Raw genomic sequence first — 12,137 nt, forward strand, 5'->3', positions numbered from 1 at the left:
TGTGGGTGATGGGAAGATAGAGTGGGTGGAGAAGGGGAAAGAATCAGGGTGGTAGGGGGGCTGGGGTGGATGTGGGAGGAACCTTTACAGTAACCATTTGCCCTCGCCACCTCCCTCATTTGATTCCATGCTCCACCTTCCTTTACATTCAGATTCCAACATCAGCAGCCCTTTGTCGCCTCAACCTATCACTTCCCAGCTTCTGTCACTATTCTCCCTCTCCCCTCTTCCATCTGCCTATCACCCCTCCTCACCTGGATCCACCTATTGCCAAGAGAAACGGATGCTGCCTGGCCTGCTGAGTTCCTCCAGCATCACAGTGTTTTTCATCCACCTATCGCCTGCCAGCTCTTGCTCCACCCCTTCCCTTCACTTCTTTATACTATCTCCCCTCTATCTTTCAGTGCAGATGAAAGGTCTTGACCCCAAACGTCGACTGTCCATTTCCCTCCACAGATGCTGCCTGACTGCTGAGTCCCTCCAGCTTTTTGTGTGTTGCTCTAGATTCCAGCATCTGCAGTCTCTTGTGTCTCCACCTCCCAATTATTAGCTGAGCTTTGGGTTATTTTTCTTTCATTTGTATGATACCCAACATTGTTAGGGTGTGCATCTGGAATCAGACATCGCTTGGGGCAGGTTAAATGGTAGGGAGTGACCAACTAACATAAACTGGCAAGGCATCTTCAAAAAACAAGCTGCTGGAGGAACTCAGCGGGTCAGGCGACATCTGTGGAGGCAAAGGGATGGTTGACATTTTGGGTCCAGACCCTGCAAGAGTAAAGGGGAGGTGGCCAGTATAACAAGGTGAGGGGGAGGGTTGAGGCAGGAGCTGGCAAGTGATAGGTGGATCCAAGTAAGGAGGGGCAGCTGGAGCTAGGTGGGTGGGGGGGGGGGGGGAGATAGCGATGGTGGTTAGAGGTGAAGGCAACCAATTGGTGCAGATGATGGAATGTGATAAGAAAGAAAGGTGATAAAGTGGAACCAGATAATGGCGGGATGATAGGCAAATGGGAACAGTGGGGGGAGAGGATGGGGGACCCAGTGGGTAGAGTGTGTGGGTGGCAGGCAGATGGAACCAGATGAAACCAGGTGGGGGAGGGGTAAGAAACTGGGTAACTGTGGGCGGTGGGGGGGAGGGGATGTGTTGGAAAGAACCTCTCTCCTCCCAGTTTCTGTTAACCCCAGTCATGATGCAGGGTCTCAACCCCAAACGTCGACTATCTTTTGCCTCCACAGACGCTGCTCGACCCGCTGAGTTCCTCCAGCAGCCTGTTTTTTGTTCCAGGTTCCAGCATCTTGTGTTTGCCAACTCAAATGCCTGTCCACAGGTTGGTTTACTTTGTTTATTTTATACTTTAATTTATGCTTGGCTTTCTCTGTCGCCTGGGTGTATATCACATTTGACTTCCTGAAGAAATGCTATGGATGGATACATGGAGCATTGGACATTTTACGGATAACAAGCAATAGCGACTAATAATGTTTCCTTGGTTACAGATTATGTTGGCATGGTACTGATGTGCTAGCGCACAATGTTGAATATAAAGGCTTTGTTATTTTAAAAGGCTTCGGAAGAATTCTTGATGAATATCGTAAACTAAAGCAATATAATCATTGTTACTTTCAACTCTAGAATCAATGGGGCAGGAAATTCTCTGATGCAGTGTAATATTTTATATGAGTGAATTTATCTTAAAACCATACAATTAGGTCACTTGAAAATTTCAAAACTGAGACTTATAGGTTTTTATTAGACATGGATATAAATGATTACAGAACCAAAGGTGGCAGATACAGATCAGCTATGATCCAATTGAATCACTAATAGCTTCTTAATAGACCAACTTTGTTATAAATGTTCCTTCCCACGGTCCTGAAAATGTTCTTGGCTAATCTCTGCCTGGGTAGCACATTTACATAAAGTCAGCCCAAATTCCCTGCATATGTTGCACATCTGCAGATGGTGACATCAAACCATGTGCAATGCACATTTTGATGTTGCAAGTGGAAGCCCAAGACTTAATGGTAGAGTTGAGGCCATTTTTGTTGTTAGTAAAATGGGCCAATCTTATTTGGTTTGCTACAGGACAAGAAGACACCAGTCACCTGTCAGTCTAGTCCATCAATGTGATCATTGAGAGAGCGCCCATAGCTTCTGAGACAGGAAATTCCAGGTTATAATTTGGAATTATTATTATTGCTCGTTAAAATATTGCAGACAGGAAGTAAGTGTTGCAAGAGATTCCAGAAAGCTCTAAAGGCTGTAGAGGGTCTAAGTAGCCAAAACCCATCATAGGCATCACAGGTAGACAGGGTGATGAAAAAGGAGTTTTACACACTGGCCTTCATCAGTCAGGGTATTGAGTATAGGAGTTGGGACATTATATTGCAGTTATACAAGTTGTTGGTGAGGCCACACTTGGAGTACTGTGTACTGTTTTGATTACCCTGCTATCAGAAAGACATGGTTAAACTGGAAAGAGTTTTATGAGGTTGGATGTTGGAACGAGTTTTACGAGGTTGGAAGACAAGATGTACGAGAGTGTTCCCAGGACTAGGGGGCCTGAGTTAAAGGGAGAGATTGGTCAGGCTAGGTCTTTATTCCTTGGAACATAGGAGAATGATGGGGATGACCTTACAGAAGTGTTTAAAATTATGAGAGGCATAGATAAAGTGGATGGCAACAGTCTTTTCCCCAGGGTAGGGGAGTCCAAAACTAGGGGTCATAGGTTTAGAGCAAGGTGGGAAAGATTTAAAAGGGAGCTGAGGGGCAATTGTTTCACACAGAGGGTGGTGAGTATGTGGAATGAGCTGCCAGAGGAAGTGATTGAGGCAGGTACAATGGTATCATTTAAGAAGCACTTGGACACGTACATGGAGGGGCGGGACCTGGAGGGATATGGGCCGAATGCAGAAATTTGGACTAACTGGGTGGGTATTGTGGTTGGCATGGACTGCTTGGGCCAAAGGGCCTGTATTGCTCTATATGATTCTAGTCAACTTGGCCCTTTTGATCTGCTTGGTGCTTGGTTTCACCAACAATCCCCCACTTCTCTGGTGATTTCCCTAGATTCCAATCCCAGCAGATTGACAGACAGTTGGCTAGTGTTTTGCAGTGTGGATTGACTACTTGCAGTGCTACTACAGTCTGTACATCCTTCTGAAATCTTAAGGAACTCTTTGCAATGGACAAATTTTCCTGCTTACAATAATTTTATGGGCAATAAGTTGTTGAAAAGCAGAATCCCTGACCCAGAGACTCTGGGTGCTCAGACTTTGTGTACATTGAGGTCTGAGATGGCTAGGTTTTTGGATACTAAGGAAACTGAGGGGATATGAGGATTGGATGGGAACTTGAGAATGAAATATAGGATCAGCCAAGCTCCTAAATGGTGGAGCAGTCTTGAGCAGACTCTTCTCACTTCTGTTTCCTATGCTCTTAAAGAAAATTAGAATGACTGGTCCATTGCTTTAAATGTCTGCATGTTTATTCCTCCATGATACTAGGATTTGAATTTTCTATTCACAGAGGCTTTGGAGCAATCCTAGGGAGTTGCTAACATGCATGAGTGGGGTCAGCAGTGGAGATAGCTAGAAGAAAGAATTGTTAAACTCCCAGGTAGTCTGGGCCTCTATCTTCTCGCAATCCGAATATGTCCACCACAACAATAAATCAGATAAAATTTATACACAGGAGACCATTCAGGTCATCTTGTCTGTGCCAGTGGAAGAAGAGCCATCCAGCCTAATCTCACCACCCAGCACCAGGTCTACAGCCACAGCCCATGTCTCCTCATGTATACGTCTAGATGCTTTTACATGGTATGAGGGTTACTGTCTCCACTACTCTTTCACTTCCAGGTCCCTATCACCCTCAGTTTGGCTCCAGAAGAGTGTGCTTTTACAGCTGATTTGAAGTACTTTTGGAGTAAATTTACCCAGAGAATGTGAAACTCACCACAGCAACAAAAATTGCAATTGGTATAGCACCTTTTTACCAAGACAACTTGTTTCTGTGCTTCTGCAAAATACCAAGCCACATAGATACACTACGTCCTCGGGGAAAAAAAACTACAGATGCTGGAAGTTAAAGACAGAACATGCTGGAAGTATATCATTTCCATTGTGTTTCTTTCTTATCTGCAGGAAGTCTGTGCCTCTATCCTTTGTGAATAAAGAGGATTTAGTGGATTAGATTAAATGTCCACAAATTGGAACAAAATGAAATTTCTTAAAAGGGGAAAAGGATTTAGGATGGGAATCCCAGAGATGTGTTGAAAAGTGGGATTAGGTGGGCAACACTTTTTCAACCAGCAGGAATGCCATGGGTGAATGGCCTCCTTCAGCGTCACAAGTTTTCTGCGATTCAATGATTCTATGAATTGTGAAGGTATGGTTGCTAATGGCGGACCAATTAGATTCTGTAATGATCAACATTCCAAAATGAGCAAACCACAGATTTCTGAGACTTAGAAGCTGGGAGAAGGTATTGGAATTGATTTATTATTGTCAAATGTGCCAAGATACAGTGAAAAGCATTTGTTTTGCATGCCATCAATACAGATCTTGCCAGACATAATTACATGAGGTAGTAAAAAGAAAACTGAATGCATAATATAGGTTACAGAGATATGGAGGGATGTGAATAAAGAATTTTTAAGATGTTGTTTAACTGGATGATTAAAAGGGTCAGCAAGCATGGGGTGATGGACAAATGGACCCTGATACAAACTTGCAGAGAGTGGTCAAGTTGATTGGCAGAGAAACATTTAAAGAAAATCTTTATTTATTCGCAGGAGATGGATGTCACGGCATTTATTGTACATACCTAATTGTCTCCGATCTGAGGAGGCTGTTAAAAGTTAACCACAAGGGGGAGAAAGGAATAAATAGATATGCTGATGGGGTGAGGTGAAGAGTGGGAAGTGTTTGGAGTGCAACCTGAACACCAGTATGGACCCTATGGATGGAATGACTATTTCACTATTCTGGCCTTGATGTAATTTTATATTTAACTTTTGGCTCTGGAACATGTGGGAAAGTTATGATACTACAGTTAATCTGAAACAATTTAATGATGGGATTAACAATCACCCTTGATACTGGATGATAACCGGTTAAACTTTGGCTCCAATCACCCCCTTAAGTATTGGCTGAACAGTACACAAGATAAGTGAGATAAACATTTCCTGTATTAGATATATTGTAGGGGAAGACCTTATTGTGGCCTTTCTCTTTGAGTGTTTGCCTGAAATACTCAGTCCGTTGAACTGATTCATACATGATAAATCATGCACTTGTCACCTTGTTGAAGCATGCCATTTCTGAATCATATTATGTAGTGCGGTAGATCATCCATTTATTCCCCTATTATTATGTTCTCCTCCATTCAGCTGAAAGACTCGCATGGAAAATTGTTATTGTGCAGCTAAGTTATTGCTTCCTCCTCTCTGAATATTTTTGTACTTAAAATAATAAATGTATTGCATTAATTTTATTACAATACAGCAGTATTGTTTTGATTCAGAGTGGTCTTCACTGCAGAGAGACTCTGGGATGTCCCGCAGTTGTCAAAATTGCTTTATAAAAGGATATCTTTCTTTGGACGGGCAAAGTATTTTGGCTGAAGAGGAATGGAATGTACCTTCATGAACGTTCCTTAAACCAGCAGAGGACAGGAAGTGAGAAGATGATAACAATTTACTGCCCTATTAGAGATATAGAGCTATATAGCACAGAAAACAGGCCCTTTGGTCCAATTCATCCATGCCTACCAAGTTGCCTATCTGAGCTCGTCCCATTTGCCTGTGTTTGGCCCATATTCCTCTAAACCTTTCCAATCCATGCACCTGTCTGAATGCCTTTTAAACGTCATAATCATACCTGCCTCTACCACCTCTTCTGGCAGTTCCTTCCATATACTCACTGCCCTCTGTGTGAAAGAGTTACCCATGAGGTCCATTTTAAATCTTTCCCCTCTCACCTTAAACCTATGTCCTCTAGTTTTGGACTCCCCTGTCTTGGGGGGGAAGACTGTGGCTATTCACTATAGCTATGCCCTTCATGATTTTATAAGCATCTATAAGGTCAGTGTAGTGAAACATCCCAAGGCATTTCAGGAGTGTGTCCAGACAAAATAACGCCTACCCAAAGTAGTAATGATAGAGTTATGGTCAAGAAACAGTCCTTTTGGAACACCAAATCTCTGCCAGCCATTTACACGAACCCTACACTAATCCTATTTTTATTCTCCTCATATTTTCATCAACTCTCCCTAGATTCCACCTCACATCTACACCCTAGGGGCAACTTTCCTTTGGGTCCTCCGGTTTTCTCCCACATCCTAGTTAGTCACCTACTAACTGGGATGTGGGAGGAAACCGGAGGACCCAAAGGAAACCCATGTGGTCACAGGGAGAACATGCAAACTCCACACAGACAGCACAGGAAGTCAGGATTGAACCTAGGTCACTGGAGCTGTGAGGCAGCAGCTGTGCTGCTGTGCTGCCCAGCTGAGATTTTGGGGCAGATGACCAAAGGTTTGGGTGAAGAGCATCTTAAAGAAGAGGTGTAAGGAAGTAATTCCAGAAATTAGGGTTAGATTTTGTCCGTTGTGTTCCTGGAAAACTCCTTGGGACATTTCTCAGTATGAACGGCCCTTTGTAAATGCAAATTGTAATGGAGTTGGGATGTCCTAAAAGGGATGTGAAGAGCACTATAAAACTGCAAGTTACTAACTGGGACTCTCTCCAGTATATAGCGGTTCACTAAGCAATGCATTGATCAGCCTTTAGCATTACATACAATGGCAATGGAAATGAGATATCAGCACACAGTGGTATGATGGGTCTTCATTTAAGGCATGGCTTTCAGTGGCAGGTTGATGGAGGCAGGGGATATGCAGGTGAGAGTGGGATTAAGCATGCTTACCAGGTGATGAACAAATGTTCAACATCAGGTTCTTGAACGACCTGCACAACCCTAATTCTATCTCAGCAATAGAATACTACGGATCACCTCTTGCACTACCACAGACTTAGTATCCTGACTGGTTGCATCATGGTCTGGTATGGCAATTCAAATGCACAGGAACATAAGAAGCTGCAGCCTCAGCCCAATACATCACTGGCACATCCCTCCGCACCATCGGTAGTATCCACATGAGGCACTGCCTCAAGAAAGCAACATCTATCATCAAAAATCCCCATCATGCAGGCCATGCCATCTTCTCACAGCTACCATCAGGCAGGAGGTACAGAAACCTGAAGTCCCACACCACCAGGTTCAAGAACAGCTACTTCCCTTCAACCATTCGGTTCTTGAACCAACCTGCACAACCCTAATCACTACTTCAGCGTAGCAATACTATGACCACTTTGCACTACAATGGACTATTTTGTTTTGTTCTGTTTTGTTCTTTCCTATGTAATTTTGTAGAATTCATGTTTAATTTATGTTTTTCTTGTGAATGTTATGTATCTGATGCTATGTGCCTGTGATGCTGCTGCAAGTAAGTTTTTCATTGCACCTGTGCACACATGCACTTGTGCCTATGACAATAAACTCGACTTCGACTTTGATTACAAGACGAGGACAGAACATCAGTTAACATAAACTTAAATTAACATATTAATTTTGCACAAATGTCTTGTTTTCAGTTTTTTTTTCACTGCTTTGTACAATTTATGTTTAACTTATGTTCTGTGCGTTGTCTCAATCCATGTGCCTGTGATGCTGCTGCAAGCAAGTTTTTCATTGTACCTGGACCTCACCATACTTGTGTGTGCGATAATAAACTCACCTTGACTTGACTTCATGTTCCTTTTTCCTTGTTCCTCTCTCTCCAGACTGCCCAGACAGTACTGGTGGTGATCGTGGTCTTCTGCATCTCCTGGCTCCCCAACCACGTGATCACTTTGTGGACTGAGTTCGGCACCTTCCCATTGACCAGTGCCTCCTTCGTCTTCAGGATAGCCGCCCACTGCCTGGCCTATGGCAACTCCTCCATCAACCCCATCATCTATGCCTTCCTGTCGGAAAATTTCAGGAAGTCCTATCAGCAGGTGTTCAGATGCAAAATCCGCAGCACCTCTCCTCTGAATGAAGTCAAGGAATTTCAGACAACGACAGACATTGTGCCATCTAATTGCTGCACTACTCTGTGATCAGAATTAGGAGTGGGTCAGCGAGTGTAATGGTAATACTGTAATATTCACACATTTTGATGTTATTGCAAATAGGCTGTTCTGTTAGAGGCCACTGTTCATTTTTGGGTGCAAGGATCATTGGCTGAAGTTGCACCAGTGCACAGGAAGTGAACGTTAAGGAGCCCAGTGGGATGACAGTTCAGAGACGTGCCTCTCCAGGCTGCCTAACAGGAAGGGGCTAAGGTATTGGCAGTACCCTTGCCTCTGGAGTCAAATGGTTGTATGTTTAATTCCCACTCCAGACACAAGTGTGCACAATGCAGACTTAAACTCCCAGTGCAGTGCTGAGGGGGCATTGGACTTTTGGAGGTCTTGTCTTTTGGGTTAGATACCTGAAGCACCTCTGCTTTTTTGGGTGTGAATGAAACATCCAAAGGCAGTAGTTTGAAAGAGTAGAGGAGTTTGCTGCAGTATCCTGGACAAAATTAATCATTCAATCAACATTGCTAGAACAGACCTGTTCATCATTGTATTGTATGCAGGAGCTATCTGAATGCAGTTAGCTGACTTGTTTGTTTCATTACGATGGAGAATTCTTTCATCAAATGTAAACTACTTGGAATGTTCTGAAGGGGATGTGAAAAGCACTATATAAATGCAAGGTATTAATTTGCAAACTCTCCAGCAGCGGTGCACTGAGCAGTACATTGATCACTCTTTAGAAATGTGTAAAATGGCAATGGAAATGAGGTATTAGCACATAGTGGTATTAATAATTTTTCAGAGGGCATCGCGAGCAATGCCAATATTGATTGCTTGTCACTAATTGCTGCTAGATGGAATGGTTTGCTCAATTAGTTGTGAAGACAGATAAGAGTTCCGGTGTGGCCTGTATTTGCATATAAAACAGATTACGTAAAGACGGCGATTAAGAACAGAAAATGCTGGAAACACCCTGCAGGTTAGACAGCATCTGTGGAAAGAGAAACAGTTAACATTTCAGGTCAGAGACCCTTTGTCAGAACTGAGAAAGAAAAATAACAAAAGAGTTAATTTTAATTTGCAAAGAAAGTGATGGGAGGAACTGATCGGCCAAAGGGAATATTTGTGGTAGGGTTTCCTTAATGGGGCAGTTGGGTAAGGACAGCATATTTCTGTCTCTAGTGGACATAAGTCAACTAGAGTTTCTTTTTGAAACAAAAGTTCAGTGGGTTCATGATCACCATTGCTGATGGACTTACTAATTTATTTTATCTAACTTTTCTAACTTTCCCAGATTTGAACTCTTATTTCTGAATTATTAGTCTAGGCTTCTGGCTGACTGGAATAAAAACAATAAATGCTGGCAGGCAGCATTTGTGGAGAGAGAAACACTCTGGACTTTGTACAGTGTCTGAACAATCTGCACTGAGCTCTGAACCCCCTCAGTCAGGCTTGTCGATGTCAACAGAGCTTCCCTTTAAATAGGCATAAATGCAGTGGATGTGTTTCTAAGTATATTGTGGATTGTTGGTTGCACCCAAAAGCTCCAGTTAATGTTTCTGAGGGAAGAAACATGTGGTGTGCATCTAGTGATGTCATTAGGTCTGCTACTGACACTGGGAAATGTCAGGACACGCAGGGGTATCATGCACAGAGGTTCCAGGGCCAATTTACCAATGGCTGTGATTTCAGGCAGAAATAAACGCTCACACCTTCAACCTCACTACATTGTTTTGAGGAGGGGTTTGGCTCCTGAAAAATGGGTACTGATGGATCCAATTTGTTGCCTCATGAGTTTAATTTAAAGATAGAGATCAGAACAAAAGAAGATCTTTTTATTATGTTCTTCTGCCAGCTCTGTTATGCGTATGAGGCACTGTTAGCATCAGAGGTACTTGTTAAATCACAAGGACTGTGAGACAAACATCAAGTGGGCTGGAGTACAGGTTTAAGAAGTTTTGCTGTAGATGTTGGCACAATGTCATAGGCAGTTTCAGGTTCCATGAGCGAAAAAGGATAGACATGCCTTGGAGTTGCTTTGGATCCTGTGGATTGGTTCCTGAATTGAGGGACTTGTTCCTTTGAAGAAAGAATGAGGAAGATTGGTCTATACTTACGAAGTTTAGAGAAGTCCAGGTGGGATTGGCAGGACTGATGTCATAAGGCTATTAGACTATAAACCAGGAGGCATATGCTCTGATTTAATGGGTTAGCTGTTTAGTACTGAGATGAGGAGGCATTTCTTTCAGCAGAGCATCCTAAATATTTGGAACTCTCTCTACCCCAGAGGTCTGTGGATGCTCGGCTGTTTATTGTAGAGTTATGCAGCATGAAAAAGGGCACTTCAGCTCACTGAGTCCACACTTTAGGTGAAGTGTTGGGAGAAGGTTGGGAATGTTGAATGAACCCAGCTAAAGGCTTGAGTATACGAACATGATAATGGTGCAAGAACACTTGGTGCAAACCGTCCAGCCAAATTAGTCCAAGCAAAAAAGCAATGTAAAAGTAGCCTTAAAGTTCATCTGCAAATCTTACTTTGGTAATCCCTGCCTCACTGAAGAATTTTAATTAAACAAAATACCTTGATGAGCCACACATCTTCAAGATGATAAAAAGAGTCTCTGTGCTCCACATGTGAGTGAATTGTTTTTGGGAGCTGTCCCTACAGTAGCTGTTCCACTCACTCAACCTACTAAAATGATTGACCACTGACATCATGACCACTGGGCTGTCAAATACATTTGGTGGTCCTGAGGGGTAGAGGGTAAGGCTCCCGGTATATTTCTTGTGCAGATCTTACTTTGGTAATCCCTGCCTCACTGAAGAATTTTAATTAAACAAAATACCTTGATGACCCACACATCTTCAGGATGATAAAAAGAATCTCTGTGCTCCACACGTGAGTGAATTGTTTGATGCCTAGCTCTTTGTAATTTCTCTCTTCTTGTAACCTCCTCCAATACTACAGACACTGAAGTTACCTCTGGCCCTTTGGGATACTCTATTTCCATCATTCTAGTGGCCTTCAGTTAACTAGGTCCTAAGCTTCGAAACTCATCATCTCTCTCACTGTCTATCTCTCACTGTCTGCTTCTGCCTCTCAATCTCATTGCTCATCCTCGTCTATCTCTTTCTCTTTGTCTGATTTTCTTTTCAGTTGCCCAAGCTTGAAGACTTGCCTGTCTGTCTGCCTTTCTGTCTCTCTCTTGTTGCTTAGGTCCAAAACTCTGAAGCTGATTCCCTCTGTCTCTGTCTCTCCATCTTTGTTGCTCTCTCTATCTCTGTGTTTTGTCTCTATCTCTCATCTACATAGAAACAGAAACTTACAGTAGGCCCTTCAGCCTGCAATGTCTGTGCAGGGCATGATGCCAAATTAAACTCATCCCTTCTGCCTGTACATGATCCATATCCCTCAATTCCCAGCATATTAATATGCCTATCTAAAAGACTCTTGAATGCCACTGTCATATCTGCTACCACCCTGGCAATGTGTTTCAGGCACCTGGCACTCACTGTGTGTAAAAACAAAATCTTGCCCCACAAATCCCCTTTAAACTGTCCCCCTCTTACCCTAAAGCTATGTCCTTTTAGTATTCAACATTTTGCCCTGGGAAAAAGATTCTGGCTGTCTGCCCTATCTATGGCCCTCATAATTTTATAAACTTCTGTCATGTCACCCCTTAGCCTCTCACGCTCCAGAGAAAACAATGTAAACCGAAGTTCCATCTTGTAGTGACTCCAATAAAATGTACCACGATTAGCTCTCCCCTTCACCGTGCCTATCCCACACCGTGATGCCCTGCAAAATTATTGTGATTTATAATAATTAATACTATGAGAAATTTATTTTGGAATAAGTGTCCTTCAACATATTCAGAGTGTAGGAAAATTATTTTGACATATTTTGCACTAGTGATAAGCATGAGTTAAAGCAAATTACCACTGTGTGTGTTTGATACATAGTTGGATTCACAGTCACTTGTTTCTGACATCAAAAAACTTGCTGTT

General features: G+C 42.8%; 1 protein-coding gene across 2 annotated transcripts in view; it reads left to right on the plus strand.

Moving 5' to 3' along the window:
- The window catches only part of galr1a (galanin receptor 1a), a 61,614-nt gene that overhangs the window by 13,020 nt on the left and 36,457 nt on the right, over nucleotides 1-12,137 (plus strand). Inside the window, exon 4 of one of the 2 annotated variants that reach the window (XM_052023266.1) lies at nucleotides 7,848-8,165. The exons of the other annotated variant lie outside the window; for it this stretch is intronic. Within the exon in view, the coding sequence (XP_051879226.1) occupies nucleotides 7,848-8,165 (318 nt within the window). Of the gene's footprint in view, nucleotides 1-7,847; nucleotides 8,166-12,137 lie in introns of those variants that run through there. 2 annotated transcript variants of the gene reach the window in all.

This window comes from Pristis pectinata, chromosome 9 (genome assembly GCF_009764475.1).
Source record: "Pristis pectinata isolate sPriPec2 chromosome 9, sPriPec2.1.pri, whole genome shotgun sequence".
NCBI lineage: Eukaryota > Metazoa > Chordata > Chondrichthyes > Rhinopristiformes > Pristidae > Pristis > Pristis pectinata.